This window comes from Protomyctophum bolini (assembly GCF_963924005.1).
Source record: "Protomyctophum bolini genome assembly, chromosome: 23".
NCBI classification, from domain to species: domain Eukaryota; kingdom Metazoa; phylum Chordata; class Actinopteri; order Myctophiformes; family Myctophidae; genus Protomyctophum; species Protomyctophum bolini.
The window spans coordinates 26,532,856-26,553,206 of NC_137884.1; the positions used below are offsets into that span (position 1 = coordinate 26,532,856).

The 20,351-nt window shown below is 45.8% G+C and overlaps 1 protein-coding gene across 2 annotated transcripts in view; it reads right to left on the reverse strand.

Annotated features, from left to right (window-relative positions):
- The window catches only part of net1 (neuroepithelial cell transforming 1), a 103,797-nt gene extending 83,812 nt beyond the window's left edge, over positions 1–19,985 (reverse strand). The window contains exons 1-8 of one of the 2 annotated variants that reach the window (XR_013963554.1): positions 19,713–19,985; positions 13,784–14,110; positions 12,450–12,512; positions 11,673–11,846; positions 10,702–10,959; positions 9,934–10,104; positions 9,071–9,257; positions 7,466–8,488 (exon numbers count right to left, since the gene is read on the reverse strand). Coding sequence is in view for 1 of the 2 variants with exons in the window: in XM_080757338.1 (XP_080613464.1) it covers positions 7,938–8,488; positions 9,071–9,257; positions 9,934–10,104; positions 10,702–10,959; positions 11,673–11,846; positions 12,450–12,512; positions 13,784–14,110; positions 19,713–19,805 (1,824 nt within the window). In the remaining variant the exon portion in view is untranslated. Of the gene's footprint in view, positions 1–6,055; positions 8,489–9,070; positions 9,258–9,933; positions 10,105–10,701; positions 10,960–11,672; positions 11,847–12,449; positions 12,513–13,783; positions 14,111–19,712 lie in introns of those variants that run through there. The other variant, XM_080757338.1, reaches the window with a different exon arrangement.
- Positions 19,986–20,351: the final 366 nt, after the last annotated feature.

Consider the following 20,351-nt stretch of genomic DNA (forward strand, 5'->3'; position numbering starts at 1 on the left):
TTCTGACCTGAGATCAGATTCTAAAAATGTCTTCTACATCCTGACAGTTTTCATTCTGACCTGAGATCAGATTCTAAAAATGTCTTCTACTTCCTGACAGTTTTCATTCTGACCTGAGATCAGATTCTAAAAATGTCTTCTACTTCCTGACAGTTTTCCATTCTGACCCGAGATCAGATTTAAAAAATGTCTTCTATGACAGATTTTTCAAAAATAGCAGACCTACAAGCTCATAGCGCGCCACTCGGTGGCGCGCTATGAGCTTGTAGATCTGCTATTTTTCAATAGCTAAAGCATAACATGATGCGGACACCAAAATGGGGTCCCGTTCAGAATGGGTTAAGTTACCACAGGGGTGGTATAGGGGTTATGGCAACAAAAATAATACATAGGCTACCACCTCATGTTTTTAGCTTCCGTGCGCGTTCCCACCTTTTTCCATAATCTATTATGTTATAATTATCAGGTTCATGATTATCCAACACGTCGTAGCTCAAATCACCTCAGACCTCCAAATGCCCGTAGCCTATGTCTCAATCTCAATTTAATATAGGCTTCAAGAGGGTCTAAAATATGGAACTCCCTACCTTTACATCTATGGCAATTGTCTTTTCATCAATTCAAGAAGGTTCTAAAATCACTTCTCCTAATAACCACCAAGTACTTCCCGTAGGGCCGTACGATACGGTCTGCTAAACTAACCTGGTTTACTCAATGTTCTCCTATAGCGGTTTTATTGTCTGACTTCTGTCTATTGTGCTTTTTTTCCTTGTTATGCAGTACATTTCCGTCCTCTCACTGTCCCTGTATTTTATCTGTATTCTAATGTTTAAGATCTGCATGTTCAATATGATTGTTTTTTCTTTGAACAAACAAAAACAACTATGAATGTATAAACAAACATGCCTGGAGAAGCCACTTGCAAGCCCCTGGAGGGTTTTTAGGCTTTCTCCTTCACATTTTTATTGACCTTGTGTATAATTTCCGAAATATTTTTGTATGTGAAAATAAACAAACAACAAATCATGCCAATAAAGCTCCTAAATTTGAATTCACAAGTCCCGGAAAATACGCGCTGTGATTGGCTAGTAGTCACTTTGAGTGGCAGCGTGGCCAGCCCAGCGTGTCTTAATTCCACAGGACTGCAAAAAAAGGGGTTCTTGAAATGAAAATGTTTGAGAATCACTGAGTTAAACTTAGGGGACACGTGTTGAGAGACACAGGGAGTCTCTGTACAGACTGTACTCCCTGTGTGTCTGCATGTTAATCTCACAGACAATCCTTCTTCTATGTCATATCTCTGTGTGGGTCGCTTGGCCTTTTTAACCATGCATGAGCTAGAATTCACCCACAAACCCACAACAATCTACGACTACCACCACCACCATGGTAATATATTAACATGTGTTGACACTGACAGTGGGCTTTGTATAGCCAAGGGGCGGATGATGACATGTTTGCTCCAAATACAGTATAGTGGACAAAGTAGCCTATATACTCAACCCCAGTGAGTACAGTGTGTGTGTATATATATATACAGTAAATTATCCTGGTCAAATATTACTCAACTATCTGGTCCTGGGTTCGATTCTCTCACAAAAAAAGGTCTTCTTCAGGGAATAATCCAGCCAGAGAACAAACACACACTGATAGGGGAGCAACAACAGGTGGACTCCATTAGGGGGTGTGGTCGTCATCAGGAAATACCAATCAGATGATTGGGAAGCCATTTTGAGGCAGGTAACCAATAGGCCTATACCATACATGATGCCAAATATAACCAGAATAAGTAAACATTCAACCCCCAGGTACCCCCAGGGGTACCTGAGGGAGTGCCAGGGGGTCCCCTGCAGCTAAATGATAGTTTGGAACCACAAATGGACCCTAATGGGTATGTGTTTTGGCATCCCAGAGCTAGAAATGCCATAAATGGGGGTCTGTATAGCCAATGACAGTTTGACTGTATAGTCAAACTGGGGGTCCTTGAAATTAAACGGGTTGAGAATCACTGATAGAGCCGTAGAAATCTCCTCTTATGGGGGGGTCCCTGGCATGTATTTTCAAATGGGGGTCCGCAGGCTAATTAGTGCTTGACATGAATACGTTTGGGAACCATGAAGTGGTGTATACCGTTCGTTTAGCTATTTGTGCAATAATAAATACATTTTAAGTCATTGGTCAGCGATTTCAACTAATGACATATTGTGCTCGATATAGAGGGTCAAGTCGGCCTGGGGCTCGTACGGTCGCTGATCCATGGTGAGTGTGAGCCTAAAGGAGAAGTGAAGTTGCTTGGTCAGTCTGGTAGTGTTTCCGCGCTTCCATTATTAACCCATTCTGACCTGAGATCAGATTCATACGAGGTTTCCACTGGACACACACTGGTCTGATTAACCCATTCTGACCTGAGATCAGATTCTAAAAATGTCAGTCGTTCTTCGATTTTTTCAAAAATAGCAGACCTACAAGCTCGTAGCGCGCCACTCGGTGGCGCGCTATGAGCTTGTAGATCTGCTATTTTTCAATAGCTAAAGCATAACATGATGCTGACACCAAAATGGGTTCCCGGTCAGAATGGGTTAAGTAAGAAGCGTGTCACTTCCACGTCCTGGTTACGGTAAGTTAAGAGGGTGTCACGTGTATAACTGAGTCAGACCCTTCCGATAATTATGAGTATACTTCCCTAGTTCACGCCTGATTCACATTATCTTGGCTCCTTTGTTGCACAGATCTAATCTGGCTCAAGGCCATGTTTAGAGAGAGAAGTCATAGCTAAAGGCTGGCCTAATTCACGGCTGGGAATCACAGCACAGCTAAAGGGTCACAGTGAGGCGTTTTAGAAGAAGGGAGATGAGTTTAACACATCAGCACTTCCAACATAGCAGACACAGTTTTAGATTACTTAAAGGAGAGCTACATATAGCTGTCACTTTCCGTCGAGTATCTCCGTTACTATGTCAACGGTCCACTTCTTGCGTGGTCCGAAAAATATGTTTCTGGTGCATTGATATTCCTCTCAGATACACTAGCTGAGCTGTCTTGTTTGAAAACTTCCTTGCATATTAGATTTTAATAACTACTAAGTGATGAATAACTGCATATAGTACCACGGGTACGGTGTTGCATAAACTCAGACATTTTTGTATGAAAGTACAAAAAAAGGAAATGCGTTACGCAACAGCAGCTGCTCAAATGAATTGAGCGCATGGCACTAGAACGTAGTGTGTAGTGTGTAGTGTGTGTAGTAGTGTGTAGTGTGTAGTGTGTAGTGTGTGTAGTAGTGTGTAGTGTGTTTCCTTGCTTTCTCAGGAACACTTCAAGCCGCCAGACAGACAACTAACTCTTAAACGCTCTTAAAGATCACACCGCATTCTTGTAGAACACCCTGAAAGAGGCAGACAAAACTCAAACTTTTTAATCTCAACAAACGTTAACCACTGACCTCGGTCACTGTTTAGTCTGCAGTCTCAATACATAGACATACAAATCCACCACCCGGACTGTCTATGATGCTATGATGAGGTTTTTTTCCCCCGTTACCAACATGTATTGCATTGTATTGTATTGTATTGTATGTAATATGTATGTATGAATGAATGAAGGCATTCATGTGGTGATAAAATGGAAAGAGCCCAGCAGCACTTCCACTACTAGAAACTACTATACTTATAGCAGACACAACATCAGAGGATTAAACACAATAAAACCATAAGGCTTACCGTATTTACATTCTGGGTTCTATTACTCATCTCTGACTCAAGCCGCGTCAGGTCCAGTGATGCCGGCCTCCTGCAGGAGGTCGATCCCCACGACCCCTCGTAGACCTCCTGGAGGTCCCCATGACCTGGCTCCGGACCTCGCAGACCTCCTAGAGGTCCCCACGACCTGGCTCCGGACCTCGCAGACCTCCTGGAGGTCTCCACGACCTGGCTCCGGACCTCGCAGACCTCCTGGTAGGTCTCCTCCACGACCCGGCTCCGAACCTCGAATCAGAATCAAACAGGTGAAAAGATAGTCATGACACTGACCATGATACTGACCCTGTTACTGACCCTGTTACTGACCAGGATACTGACCCTGTTACTGACCGTGATACTGACCCTGTTACTGACCGTGATACTGCCCATGGCTGTGGCTCAGGAGGTAGAGCAGGTCGTCCAATGATCCCTGGGTCGGCGGTTCGAAATCCCGGCTCCTCCTCCTCCTCCTGTCTACATGTCCTTGGGCAAAGACACTGAACCCCAAATTGCTCCCGATGTGCTGGTTGGCGCCTTGCATGGTTTCCGCCGCCATCGGTGTATGACTGTGTATATGAATGTGTGAATGTAATGCACAATCTATGTAAAGCGCCTTGGATAAAGGCGCTATATAAATGCACCATTTACCATGATACTGACCCTGTTTGTTCCTTACTACTGGCCATGATACCGAGCATATTTCTTCCACACCACAATGAAACGTAATAGTCCGCGATAGTTCAATCCTTGATCAGAACCTTTTGAAATGCCTTCTTTGGCCTTTGTATGCCTTATTATGTAAACTAAGCAACTATTTGCCTTTTTTGCCTTTATGTAAGAAATATGCTGTAGAAATAAAGTAATCTTACCCATGCCTTTTTTTTTAAACCCAAACCCAAACATATTACGGGCATATTTGGTTACGGACATTCTTTCATTACAGTCAATAATAGGCAACACTAATCTATGAGCAAATGTTTGGAGAATGTTTTCACTTCTCAAAAGCAGACATGAGGCCATTGCATAATAAAACCTTGAACGGAGCGTCGTCCTGCCAAGCAGACCTTATTGCGTAGACAGAATCTAGGCCCGGTCCAATAAACTTCTATGTTTGACATCAATGTGTTTATAGTAACTGTTGAAATGAAAACCCTTCGCTCTCTCTCTCTCTCTCTCTCTGCAGTGTCCACTCATCTTGAATTATCATCACTACGAGGCTGTGATTGCTTTAATACTAATAGACAGTTGATCTAAAAAAAAGACCCTTTGATCTCCTTTAGAAGAACAAAACGCAACCCTACATAGCATTACAGTATCGTTTTGTAATTTGTTTTACATGTCTGTGCTTTTTTGCCCTTTGTTGATAGATTAAGTGGAGACAGACAGGAGACATGGAGAGAGAGAGAGTGACATAACTGTACAGCAAAGTTTGTAAGAAATGGGACTTGAACCCGCGATGCGCTATAGCCTGCATTAGGAGTCTAGGGCCGTCGTTACAGTATTAAGCTCCAGTATTTAGCGTTAATTCTCTAATTCTCTAATCAACCACTTTATTGGGTCTTCCTAATGAAAAGGTTGATGGTTTTAAACTAAGAAAAGGATAGAGAGATGTAACTCATCCTATCAATACTGACTTTAGTTTTTAACATAAGGTGTTATTAGCTGTGAATGTGATTTCTTGTGAATGACAATGAGTTATTATGACTTGTGCATTGAGTTATTGTAGTCGTAGGGTAGCGACAATCTCTTTCCGTTTCACTCTTGGTGGAATTAAGCAATATTACACGAGAGGGTGTGGGTTAACGATGTTATTGCCACTTCAGTCAGGAACGAGACGAAGTCGAGTTCCGCAAGCATCACTGTGGCAATAATCAGTAATCACCACCACCACAGTAATATTGCAATTATACAGTTACCCTTAAAACTAAGAAAATCGCAGAAAGATTATTATTCTTTAATGACAGATGTAGTCACTACGACCACAAATGTCCCAAGAAACTAGCTATAGCCTATAGCCACAGAGTTTGCTAGCGCTCTGGGAGAACAGAGCAGCTTGAATTCTTTGTTTTGATTATAGGTGGTGAACGGTGCTGGTTTTTAACCCACGGCTAGAAGGCTGTTTCAACCAATCAGATTGCTTCCTCGAAACGACCTGTTGTATAATGAGTCATAATAAACCCACATGGTCTATACAGTAGATAACAGGACAACCTGTTAACCCATTATTTCCCGCATCCTGTGAACCAGATCGATCAGGAGGAACAGTAAAGTAAATGATTACATCGTTGACAACAAAACACAAGGAAAGGCGTAAAAGGTCAGATGCAAATCTTACACAGATCTTTATTGTTCTTTTTTAAATATTCAAATTACACCACTTTACATAACAGGCCGTGGCAGTTCCATTTCTTTGGCCTCGATTACCGTTCTTTTCTTTTAACAACACAACTCTTTTTCTTAACTTCACTTCCATCACATACGGTTAAACCCTCCATCATCGCCTCCTCTTCCCCTACATACTTTGATCCATATTCTCACTGGCTTTTCACCAGTGCCTCAAACCATCCGTTTTGTGAGCACGTTGTTGCGGTATACCACGTTCCAACAGCGCTATAATATCAATACCGCGGCTAATAATACAACACCGTGCGTCAACAATCCAACTCTGTTCCATTAAACAAGCTTTATCAACCTTTTCTTTTTTTGCTACTTTCTCTCTGACAATATTCTCTTTTTTTCTCTCCATTCAATGACCATCCTTTTTAAATATCTTAACAAACGTTCTTGTCCTCATATTATAGTTCCAAACCCCTCACAGACATTACATTCTATTACTGGCATAAAGCAGTGTCACCAACTATTATAATAAAGCTTCCATGCAAGATGCTACATTGAAAAAAGTGATCCATTTTTCATTGTGATAGTCAGCTTTCTTTTTAAATTTAAACCAACATGGCTCAGATAGTTGTTGTTTTTGTTTTATAAATGAAGATAAAACAAAACTATTTCCCATTTGTAACATCAAATGATTTCAAAATTGCTACTTGTAGCAATGTGTTTTTGTTCTAACAGAAGAAGTGATTTGCATTCAAATCAATGCCTCCGTTCTGTAGCCAGGATTATAGGAATGTACAAAAAATAAGACATTTTTTTAGTTTTGTGTTTGTTTTGGTGGGTTCTCTTTGACTGTTCACCTCTAAAAAATGCCCCAAAAAATCAGCTAAAAAAAAGCTTTAAAAAAAATAAACAGTGCTGTTTGAAAATAGAATAAAAAAAGAGCTACAATAAAATTTAGAATAATATAAAATTAAAAATGTAACACTTGAATTACCCCCCCCAAAAAAACCAATGATACATGAATGCTTAAATATCAAATTAAACGGTAAACACAATGACCCTCTTGTCTTCTCCAAACAACAAAACGACCTCACAGATTAATGTGAGGACTATAATAATAATAATATGTTGGCTAATAATCGTAGAACTGCTTCCCTAATATTAATATTACAGCCGAGGGAAGAAGCAATGCCGGTCTCTGTGGAATACTGCTCTACTCAAGGCTCACACATAGGTCTGGATTTACGGTGGTGAGGTGACCACCGAACTACAACATGACGTCACTGAGGTGACCACCGAACTACAACATGACGTCACTGAGGTGACCACCGAACTACAACATGACGTCACTGAGCCAACCACCGCCACCGTGAAGAGCAAACCACCGCCACCGCTCCAGCCCTTCTCTCTGTTTTTACTCACCACCGCTCAACGTTATTTCAGCTCCGGTGGTCAGCGGTGGTCAGCGCACCACCGGAAATCAAGACTATGAATAGGCCTTCTGCGGTAGGAGCTCGTACCCCTGCACACTGCGGGACAGGGGACAGGTATGAGCTCGTACCCCTGCACACGGCGGGACAGGGGACGGGTGGAGGGGTAAGGTAAATAGCTGCCGATGAGGACAGTAACACGGAACACTGTTGAAATAACACACACACACACACACACACAGACGACACACACACATAATTAAATACAAGTCCCAGTTGAGCAGAGCGAGGGCAGACTTATAACCGCCGCCCTGCTTATCTTCTCTTCTGCGCATCATCGTCCCTTTTGTGTTTAAATTATCTACAAAAAAGAAAAGTCAGTTCTGTGGGAGAGTCCATTTTCTCTCACTGTCTCTGCTGCGGTTTCAGAACTTCATACCATCGTCTCTTTCCTCTTCCCCAAGGACCCGAAGGTCCTCCTCGTCTTCTCCTTCTTGGCTTTGTGCAGCGGCGTGGGCGAGGCCAGCGGGGACGAGGGCGAGGACGAGGGGGACGACGGCGTGGAGGACGAGGAGGAGGACAGGGACGACGAGGAGCACTGGGAGGACAGGGGGAGGCTGGGGGTCTCGTCGTCCTCCAGGCGCTGCGCCGGCGAACAGGGCGCCGACTGGGACTTCTTCTTCTCCTCCGCCGCCGGGAGAACCACCGAGTTCTCGTCGGCCTCCTCCATGTGGACGATGGCGGAGATGGAGGAGGGGCGGCGGCCCTTGGAGCGTTGGGCGTTGAGCGAAGGCGTGGCGGCGGGCGACGGCGGCGGCGTGGCGGGCGCCGTAGCCTCGAGGGGAGCGGGGAGCGGCCGGTGGACGGAGATGGCGCCGCGCAGGCAGTTGAGCCACTGCTGCTTGTGGAAGACGTCGTTCACCTGCAGCGTGTGAGACTGGCCGTGCGTCGGGTCCTGGAAGCGCACGCGGAAGATGTTCTTGGCTGTTTGGAGGAGGAGGAGGAAGGAAAGGACACGGGTTAGAGTTCGTTAGACGTTGTTGCATGACACGCGAACATAGCCTATCTAGAAGAGTGCTAGTAGATCAGCCATTTTCAAAACAGCGATGCCAGGCTTCACTAGAATTCCCTAGATGCTTCACTTAAGTCCTCATTATCCTTGCCAATATTCAAAAAATATCTAAAGAAATATCTTATTTCTTCCTCTCTGTAGATTACATGTTCTACTTTGATGCGTTATATTTTCTTTTGTGTGTTTTTTATTGTTGTATTGTTTATTTCCCTTTTTTGTGCAGTCTGTGTTTTTATTTCTTTACTGCACAGCTGCCCCACCCTTTGCCAACTTGTAGACTTCTGTACTATTCTTTATGAACTTTTAATCTGTTTAAACCAATGACCTCTTCCTACAGGAAAGGATTCCAAATAAGCCAGCTGGCTTCTTCCCTTCCTTGCATTGTATTTTTGTTATTTGATATGTTATTGTCTATATTTTGTACTACATGCTAAATAAATAAACCTAAACCTAAACCTAATGTGGCATTAATACTGTGGTTCCTTTGGGCTCACCTTTGTCTGAGTTGCTGAACGCGCCCCGGAAGGAGCCTCCCATGCGGACGTCCCCGTCCTGAAGGTCCTCCAGAACCAGCTGGTGCACGGGGATGGGCTGGCGGTACACCTGGAAGCACTGGCGCTCGTTCCGGGTCACGGGCCGCGTCAGGACCAGCAGCTCGTTGAACAGGAACACGTGCAGCTTCTGGAAGAAGGAAGGAGGAGGACAACAAGTCAGTATAGAGTCATTTATTACACATCGCTGTACAATAAACAATAAACAACAATAAATGTGAATCTAAATATGGATTGTTGTTGTAGGAGACACAATGTTAAAGGGCCACTTCACCCCTTTTGCAACCAGATCTTATTTTAGTAATGTTTGAGAGAAAATAATAACTTTCCTGGGGGTTTTTATGTGGGTATTTTGTGTTTTTTAGATATTTTAGTATTTCAAAGTGTCCATGATGTCATGGACACTGGGCTCACTTACTTCCTGGACTACATCTTGTCTCAGTAAGACAGCCCTCCCCCTATCCACAAAGAGGAGCAGTGCACCAAAGCATTATGGGAATTGTAGTTAAGGAAGGAAGTGAGCCCAGTTCTTTGAAATAGTAAAATATCTAAATTCACATATTACCCACATAAAAACCCCCAGGAACGTGATTCTTGTCTCCCAAACATCATTAAAATAAGATCTGGCTGCAAAAGGGGTGAAGTGTCCCTTTAATATGGAGCTTGCATTGGTGCATATGATGGTAGAAGCAGTGTGTGTGTGTGTGTGTGTGTGTGTGTGTGCGTGTGTGTGTGTGTGTGTGTGTGTGTGTGTGCGTGTGTGTGTGTGTGTTTGCGTGCGTATATATGGCGTGCACGTCTCTTACCGTGCCGCTCTTGTTGCGGAGCTCGCCGTGACAGGAGAGGCTCTTGCAGTGGTCGATGTGCGGGTCCCTCTGCCTCTCGTCCAGGTACTCCAGCTTCTCGATGTAGTACTGGCACTCCGACTCGCCCTTCTTCATGTTGATGTCCGACAGCACGCCCTGGACGATGGAGATCTGAGGACAAGACACCATAAACATTCATATTAGATACACATAAAACCACCTCAGGGAGGACATGGAGAGGACTCTTTGACTGACTCTGTGTGTGTGTGTGTGTTTGAGTCAAGTTTAGAGGAAGCTTTCCTTACTAAACAAGTAAAATATCAACCATTAGTACAGGCCATTATACAACTGGGCTATACAGTACGTGTCAGCTCATTGTTTTTATATTTGGCAGCCTGGGCCATGATGTTCACACTAGGCTATAGTGGTCAGAGGCTTGAGGATTATAGGGTTGTCCAAGCTAGTGTAAGGCAAAGCAGCTCGCAACATAACTGTTCAATCTCCTCCATTATAGGCCGGTCGGTCTATTTGGAGGAGGAGGAGGTGCTTTTTGTACCCATGATTTACTTTCGGTGTTGTTGGTAATATGACAGACTGAAGTGACCAATGTTGGCTGTGAATAAGTTCATGTGTTGCCTATTATCCTGTACATTTAGGGCTGAGTTTGGACTCGAGCACTGAGACACGTGATGTTTCGAGTGCGTAGTATATCAGAAGCAAGAAATAAATAAATTGAAATGTGTGCGTGCGTGTCTCCCAAACACTCACCGCTTGCTCCAGGCTGGCGGTGTCTGCGTGCTCCCCCGGCGTGTGCCTGAGGATCTCCTTGAGCAGCAGCGGGTACTTGAAGAGGCGCGAGCGCGGGATGTCCAGGAAGCTCCACAGGTCCAGCTTCCTGCTGAAGGGCGAGTCCAGGCAGCGCTGGAGGAAGTCCTGGACCCGCCGGTCCTGCTTCTTCTGGTCCAGCAGCGCCTTGGCCGCCAGCTGGTTGCTGCAGTAGTCGCGGTACGCGTTGAGCCGGGGCAGCTGATTGGGGGAGAGATGAGGAACACGTTAAGAATTAACACTCCGAAAAAATGTTTGTCTACTACCTTTTTTCACAGACTAAGTAAAAACTAAGCTATGGTGGCTAAAACTAAGACTAAAATATATTGACAATTTCGCCAACAAATACAAACTAGAGGGGTGCCCAGAAGGTAGATTGCGATCTACCAGTAGATCACAAAGGCTATTACAGGTAGAACACATGACATGCCCCATTAAAAAAAACTACTTGAATTAAGGTGACTGATTGATTAAGAGAGCCTTTCAGCTCAAACACACATACAAATGCAATAAAAAAAAATACAAAGTCATATAGAAATAACTACGAATTCCATTTCCCTCTCTCTATTTCCCATTCCAAGTGTGTTTGTCTTATAGTATGCAACGCCAGTGCTGCTGTTTTCAGCAATGGGATAATACTTTATTGGGTGAGTAGATCTTGTTGAACTGGTCATTGTGAAAGTAGCTCTCAAGTCTAAAAAGTGTGGGCACCTCTTTATAGGGAGACCACTTTCAACCACAGATGTGCTATAGTTATTCTATTTGCAAAAAGTGTGGGCACCCCTGAACTAGACTATAATGTTAGGGAGGGACTGGAGAAGAGATCCAGTAGAGCTAAAAGTCATTTTTATGTTTGTTTGGTTGCGCTCTGGAATATATCGATCTATACGAGTTCACAACAACAACTAACTCACCCAGCTGACGACGATCTGTCCGATCTGGCCCGCGGTGCCGTCCGGCCCGGTGGCTTTGGCCAGCTGGGCCAGCAGCTCCTCGTGGAGCGGGATGTAGGTGTCCAGGTTGCCGAAGATGACGGTCAGCTCCTCCTCGGACATGATGGACAGCTTCAGCATCGGGTCGTGGTACGCCTGGTGGAGGATGAGGAGGAGAGAGAGGGAGGGAGAGAACCGGTCAGATAACCATCCTATACCGCACATTCTTTGGTTCGATAACAGAAGGGAGGAGATGAAGGGGTGGTGAGGTGAGCGTCATGGAGGCTAAGAATAGCATTATAACCCATTTTGGGGTGGGAACCTCCTTTTGGTGTTAGCGTTATGTTATGCTTTTAGCTATTGGAAAATAGCAGATCTACCAAGCTCGTAGCGCGCCACCGAGTGGCGCGCTACGAGCTTGTAGATCTATTTTTTGAAAAATCGAAGAACGACTGACATATATAGAAACATAGCTTTTTCAGAAAGCTGTCAGGATGTAGAAGAACATTTTTTAGAATCTGATCTCAGGTCAGAATGGGTTATGGGTAAGAAGAGAGAGAGGAAAAACAGAAGAGAGGTACCATTCCTTCCTTTTTATAACGTCTTGGCTCCAGTGTGCAGAGGGCCTCATGCCAGCCTCTGATTAAATCTTTGTTTTCTTTAACATTCACTCCCCTCGAGTTAGAGTTCGAGGACGGACGAGGAGGTTTAAAAAAGAAAGGGGGAAGATTTCAAAAACAAAAATAAATAAATACAAACCTTGCGTGCGAGCTGCAGGTCTTCAATCAGGTCCTGTTCTCCGCGAGACAACTCGAAGATGGCCTGAGGAAGAGGAAGGAGATAAAAAATACATTTTAGAAAACTAAAGTAAAAAAGAATTGGGTGCTGGATGTCATTATATTATTACATTCAGTACCCATTACACTTTTTTGGTGTCAGCATTGTGTTGTGCTTTAGCTATTGAAAAATAGCAGATCTACAAGCTCATAGCGCGCCACCGAGTGGCGCGCTAAGAGCTTGTAGATCTGCTATTTTTGAAAAAAATCACCAAAAAAATAGCTTTTTCAGAAAACTGTCAGGATGTAGAAGACAGTTTTAGAAGGTCAAAATGGGCTAAATAGTCACCGCTGAGGTCAACCACTGAATGGCCTGACTCTACTGTCTGTCTGTCTCCCTCCCTCCCTGTGCTTACATTTGCGTGCTACAGTGTTTTATGGGTCCTGACAGTTGGCTGAGAAGTCTGCCATGTAGGAGTCAGAGTACGGAGGTAGAGTCTACACTACGTAAGACCTGGTAATAAGGTCTCTACATTGGCTCGCTCACAGACGGGGGAAAAAAAATAGAGAGTTTTTGATTTGACCCCACTTAGCTCATTTAGCACAAATACTATGAGGACATGTGAATGTTAACACTGTCTGAAAGGCTTTTACTGGCGCGCAAAGTGGACAAGCAGAGAAAAAAGGGAGAGAAAATGTTTGGAGTGCGTCGTCAGAGCCATGGAGTGCATTATTAAATCCTTTGTACTGTTGGCCCTCTGGGCTTAATATAAAACTGACCCAGACAGCCAGAATATTGTGTTATTGCCTGGAATAATTTGACCTGGAATGCTATTTGGTTATAGTTTTTTTTTTTTTGGTTCTCCTCCCGGGCTGCAGTTTTAGCTGCAGACTCGCACGCAACATCTGTCCAGTGTAGTCCTTTTTCATATACATTTCTTTATCCCACGATTTTGTAACCCATTTTTCACCTGTGTGTCAATCATCTAATGTGATCCTGGGCTCTACACACCCTCCGCCAACCTAGTCCCCATATATGGGGGACAAGGGGAGACCAACCTAGTCCCCATATATGGGGGACAAGGGGAGAGCAACGGACTTGAACTCATGCTTCCTTCATGCCTGAGTGTCCAAGTTGCTCCTTTTACACCTGACAGGGGGGGGGGGGGGGGTTTCCCTGGTTGGACGTATAGCGCGTGGAAAGGAACACGTTATTCCAACCAGTTCCTTTCCCCTCCATCAGGCGCCCCGGCTGGCCAGGGGGAGGCAGTATAGTGCAGTGTAAGTCTCCGGTGTGACCGTGGAGCTGTTCCTCACCTCCTGCCTCTTGATCTCCTTGGTGGAGAAGGTTCCCTTCTGGTGGACGTCGTGCGTCTCGGACCACAGCGTGCTGTTCCTCCTCTTGGGGGGCGTGGGCGCCGAGGCCTTCATGCTGCAGGAGGGCGCCTTCTGGGCGGGCACTCCGCCGCCGCTGCCGCCGCTGCCCGGCGCCGCGGCCTTGCCGCCATCGCCCCCGCCGCCACCCCGGAACGAGGCCTGGATGGTCTGGCCGAAGCGCCGGACGGCCCCGCCCTTCACCGGAGAGATGAGGCTGGCTAGCGTGGTCACTCTGCCGAGAGGACGGACACGCTTGTTGCTGGGTTCCTGGAGGAAGAGGAGGAGAGAGAGGGACACGTTAGTCAGGCGCTTTTGTCATGTCGCACATCATTACAGTTAACACTAAAACTTCCCCTCGTGTCGTGAACTTGAATCTAAAAGGATTCGATCAGGGGGACCATGGGGGGGATTTCCACTAACTCTGCAGAGAGTGCAGAAGCGTTCCCTCGTGACTTCCCATGTGATGAAGCTCGCCATCTCAAAGTCATAAATCTGCATTCAGAGCCTCCAGTCCACCCCCCCCCCCTGCTCTTGAGCTGAGTCAGAGAGACAGACAGTCGGACACAGACAGACAGACCGTCGGACAGACAGACAGACAGACTGGCGGACCAGCTGACAGAGTTTCAGTGAGGTTAGGTTAGGAGGATGAAGAGGAGGAAGAGGAGGAGTTAAGCACCCCCCCCCCCCACAGCAGCTGTCAGCTCCATCATGGTGAGAGTCCAGTCCTGGGCCCGGCCCAGCCAGGCGTTGAGCCCAACGGAGCACAAAGAACCCCCTCTCTGACAGATGACTTACTGGGGAAGGGGAGGGGAGGGGAGGGGAGGGGAGGGGAGGGGAGGGGAGGGGAGGGGAGGGGGAGGCATGCTAGGAATGCACGGGACCCTCTGCTCTCAGCTGTCCGAGAGTGTCGTGTGTCCTGTCCGGTCCCCCCCCCCCCCCCCCCCCCCACACACACACACACACACACACACACACAGTACTCAGGCTCTCAGCTTTCTAGGCCTGACAACAGCACTCAAAACTCGAGAGAGAGAGATTTAGTTCTATCTCTCAAATGGCTCCCGAGTGGCTCCGCTCTTTAACTAACAGGCCCTTTTAACCCCCAGAGGTGTGTAGGAGGCCTAGGGGACAGTGAGTGTGTGTGTGGTATGAGACAGTGAGTGTGTGTGTGTGTGTGGTATGGGGACAGTGAGTGTGTGTGTGGTATGAGGACAGTGAGTGTGTGTGTGGTCACTGTGGTGTGGGGACAGTGTGTGTGAGTGTGTGGTATTTATTCATTTGACAGGGACAAAGCTCATTAATCAACATGTCAGTTTTCACTTCAAGAGTTAGCCAAAGCTACATTTCATCTGTAGTCCCTGGGCAGGCTCTTAAAAATGAATGATAAAAGAAAGACTAAGGGCTGTATTTTGCGTGTCAGGTCTTATTCCCTAACTTGAGTAAACTAAAGACCTGGAGGCGTGATCAATGCCATTTGGCTATTCTGAGTGGCCAAAGAGCATTGATCTTTAAGTTTACTCAAGTTATAGGTAATAAGACCTGGTACTTAAGACATGCAAAATACAGCCCAAAGGGTAGGGCGCCTGCACACAACACCATGCGTTGATGCCATGTGTGCATATATGTGCAGGCACCCAACACCACGTCCATACAAAAACACAATAAAAAGTATGGGGACAGCAAGTGTGTGTGTGTGGTATGGGGACAGTGTGTGTGTGTGTGTGTGTGTGTGTGTGGTACGGGACAGTGTCATCCCGGGACAGCTTAAACAAACACAACCAGCAGCAGGAAGTGGGGAAAAAAGGAGACACTGACTGCGCCATAAACAGACTAAACTGTCCCCCTGCAGGCTCTGCTGACTGTTGATATTCGGGGGGAGAGAGAGTGTGTGTGCGTGCGTGCGTGCGCGTGTGTGTGGAGGGGGGTGAACAACAGTGGTGTTTTTCGGCATGCGAGTCAAGGCAGGCCCTCCGTAGCAGCCCTCGCGTGAGAGCAGAACCACACCTGGAACAGGTGACCCCCCCTCCCCCTCCTCCTCCTCCTCCCTTCACCAAGCCCCCAGGCTGAGAGAGAGAGAGAGAGAGAGAGAGAGAGAGAGAGAGAGAGACGCTTGGGCACTTTGCCAACAGCAACAAGACCCGTAGGAAGAATCAAAGTGCTGCAGAATGTGAGGTAATGATTTCAAGAAGCCACAGAAAAAAAGCCCTCTTGAAGAACAAGATGACAGTAGAAGAAACAGAGTCGTAATTATCGTCTTCTGGGGGTGGCGGGGGAGCGGACAGACGGACAGACAGACGGACGGACAGTGCATGTGTTTCTTGTTGGGGGGTTTTTGAGCACTTTGCAGAGCCCGTTGCTAAAAGACTGTGTTTTCTACTGACTCAGGGAGAATAGGGATTTTTCTTTCTGTCTGTCTGTCTTTCTCTCTCTTTTTTTGCCTCAACTCAGCAAAAAAACTGAGAAACAAGAGCGGCCATTCTTCAGGGCCCCGCGCAGACAGACACAGCTGTGGAACAGATCTGCATTAAGTCTGGTCGGTGTGGCATTAGAAACCAGTGTGGTTGTGGTGGTTCCACGTATCTCCACACACAACTGGACCAGAATATTACGGTCAAAGACAGCCAGACAGCCAGCCATCATATCAAACCCCCCCCCTCTAATCTGAGAGGGACCAATAAACAGAGAGGGGGCCACTTCCCAAACCGCCAGACCGACCCCATCGTGGTCAGTGAAGGAATCCACATTAGGAAAAAAAGGGCCCTCATGTGAAAAACATTCTTATGACTGAACGGGAGGGAGGGCAGCTCATATCAATGTGAGTTTAGCGTTGTTTCGGAGCCTAAACTCCCCCCCTGGACAAAAGGGAGAGGGGGGGGGGAGAGGGGAGCCTGCATTTGGTTTCAAGTGAGCAGAGGAGGGTTTTAAAAGCTTCTAAAGTCAATATTGGGAACGTGTGTCGCCCCCATTGTAACCCTTTTTCCTGTCCCATTTGGGGACCAGCCCTGGAACAACAAAAGGGCCACTAGTCCCACTCTTTGTATATAGGCTTCCCCCGTTTAACCCACTCCCCATCGGCCTGGAAAGTGTCAACACTGCAGGCAGACTGATAGAGAGAATAGGTTCTATTCCAGGCCCGGCCCGTGTGTGTGTGTGTGTGTGTGTGTGTGTGTCGGTCCATAAGGGAACTCCCTCCTCCCTCCCTCTCTCAAGGGCTGTTCGTTCTGTTCAGTCCAACAACTCACTTCAGGAAACCCAGACAGATCCGGGATTTGTGTTGCTGCTTGTCTAGCCCATTTTGGGCGAGAACCCCTTTTGGTGTTTTATTAGCATTTTTATAAGTTATGCTTTAGCTATTGAAAAATAGAAGATCTACAAGCTCGTAGCGCGCCACCGAGTGGCGCGCTACGAGCTTGTAGGTCTGCTATTTTTGGAAAAATCGAAGAACGACTGACATAGAAACATAGCTTTTTCAGAAAACTGTTTTTTAGAATCTGATCTCAGGTCAAAATGGGCTAGATAGCCGTCAACAGTGGAACAACCGACCCGACCCCCCCCCCCCACCCTGACCCGACCCAAACACAGACAGTACCAAAGCACCTATACTCACGTTTTCCTTTTAAAACAACACATGTTACTGTACATGTGTGCTCCCATGAGCAATAAAACACCCCTGAGTCTAAACCCCCAAGATTACATTCTCATAAACTCTCTCCACTCCAGTCAAGGGAAGGAGGGAGGGAGGCCCCCGAGAGAAGTTCCCTTGTTCCCCGGCCTGCACACCCCCCTGTTTTAAGGCCTTTGATGTAAACCATGCACGTCTGTCTGTCTGTCTGGCTGTCTGCTAAATACCCGGCGTCTGTCCGTCCCCTGCATGCTCTGCACGCTACAACGGATCACACCACTGCAACGTTGAGCTGAGATACAGGCCAGGCGTGGAGCTAAACCAACCAACCAACCAACCAACCATGGCCTCGATCACTTCATGTAGGGAAAGGAGAGGACTATAGATTATCACTAAATGTGGCACGGCTCTCACTTCTCTTTTCCTGTTCTCTGACACATCAGAACTTCTGGTTTATGAAATATGAAATGAAATTGAAACCACACAATTATTTGAAAGGGGAAGGAAGCAAAGGCCCCCCCCAGGCCCCCCCGAGCTCAAAGAATTGACTCAACGATATATGTTCCCCTTTTGGTGTTAGCATTATGTCATGCCTTATAGCTATTGGAAAATAGCAGATCTACAAGCTCGTGGCGCGCTACGAGCTTGTAGATCTGCTATTTTTGACAAATCGAAGAAAGACTGACATACTAGAAACATAGCTTTTTCAAGAAAACTGTCATTTTCAAACAAGACATTTTTTTAAATCTTATCTCAGGTCAAAATGGGTTTTTAAAAAAATCAGCTGAGATATCATGGATGGGAAAGTAGTAGAAAAACCAGCACACCTGGCCTGGGGTCAGTCAGGCAGCCCTGACTGGTCGGTCCCTTTCATTGTCAGGCTAAAAGAGGAATGCTCTTAAAGGCTGGCTGTGCAAAAAGGCAGCACTTTGCACCTGACAAGACAAGAGCCCCACAATCTGCCCCCGGGCCCTCCTGGGGAAGTCCACAACCTGCACTTCTTTTGTTATTAGCATCAACTCTATTGTAATGGGAGTTCTACTGCTTTACATCAAGCACTCCCAGCTGTGACTAGTCCCAGAGAGGACAGCTGATCCTCTTTAAACTTAAAGGATGGATGGAGCCTTTGTTTGATTTGTTTTGTTTGATTTTTATCTTTACTGCCTCTCCTTTAATCAGTCAATAATATCCCCCCACCTGAGGCTGAGATATATACCTGCCGGGTCACATTCTCGCCCTGGAAATGCAGCATAACAGGGACAACAATCTCCTGTTTCTCGGGTTATACAACGAGTCCCCGGTTATCTATCTCCCCGATAATTAACTTAGCGTTAACTAAATGTCCAATAGAGATGGTCAATAAAGATGATCTAATCTAGTAACCTAGATCAGACATAACATCCATAAAAAGGTTTGACTTCTATAGCACAAAGTGCATGCAAATAAACACCCACATACCCACACACACACACCCTGTGTGTCCAGGTAGAGATAAGAGCAGGGCTAAGTCACTGATTCACTCACATCTGATAAGGTGACCTAATAATCCAGGCCCCGGTCTAACCTAATACTAAAGGGTTAAACAGGATATGTGTGCAATGTGCATACAGGGACATCTTGGCACCGTGCTGTCAAAGTGTTTATTTTGTCCAAAATGTTTTAAAAAAAATAAAGTATTTGAAATAAATGGTTAAGTAAAGTAAAGTATACAGGGTGCATACTTAGTTTAGACTAGTCATTAGTTTAGACATGGGTTAAGGTTAGGTTTAGGTGTGCTGCCCCGTGGGAGGTTAGGTTTTTAGGGTGAGGGTTTGAGATAGGTTGTAGTTGTATAGGACTAATGACTGGTCTAAACCAATGACTAGACTAAACCAAAAACTGTCTAAACTAAGTACTAGTATACATGATTAGAACACTGCTTAAGCAGTTGACAATTAAGGTCTAATATTTATATACAACTTGCTACAAAATAAGACATTGAAGGGTAAAATTAAAGTCTGAAAATGATGTAACCATGCATGTTCACATCATGTTTACTTAAGACCTTTTATTTTTAACTCTGAGTGTACAAATGGAACCAAATGGACCCATACATTTGTACACTCTCAGATAACCTCAATGTACATTATTGAAGTGCTGAGCTGTCACTATACGAAGAACACACAACTGTTGCCCATGCAGCAAACTGCATTAAACGCATTTACAGTAAATAAAGTAATGAATTAATAATATAATTTCTCCTCATACCTCTGACTCCTTATTAGCCTGGTTCTGGTAGTCTATGACTTGAAGGGTCCGTTTGATAGGCACCAAGCTACCCAGCTCATCGTAAGCCACCATACTCAGTAGAAACACAATATCCTTCTTTTAATCCTGGATGGTTAGTCGGTCGATCGGCTCTGAGACGTAATAATCCACACGAGAGAGAAAAAAATAGATAAAATATTACTGTAAAAAACAACTAAAAAAATGTCGATGTGTTCCCCCTTTTTTATTCCATGTTGTCCTGTGATTGCAGGACGGGGTGGGGGGTGGGGGGGTCTCTCTGAAGAGACTTTCTCTCTCTCTCACACACACACTAAACTTTGTTCTGGCTGTTCTGAGGTGGATAGGGGGGAGGGAGGGCTTTTATATCCCAGACAGGGGAAAGGGGAGGGGCTTATAACTCCACACAGCACTACTCCCATTGCTGAGAAGTTAGGGGAGGGGTAGGAGGGGAGGGGAGGGGAGGGGGAGGGTGGGTATCGCTTTACTAGAAGTGTCAGACTACAGCCTGCATGAAGTCTGTCTGGTGACTCCAGGATACAGCCCCGCATGGTCTCTGTTGCCACTGAAAATAGCAGACCTACAAGCTCGTAGCGCGCCACTCGGTGGCGCGCTATGAGC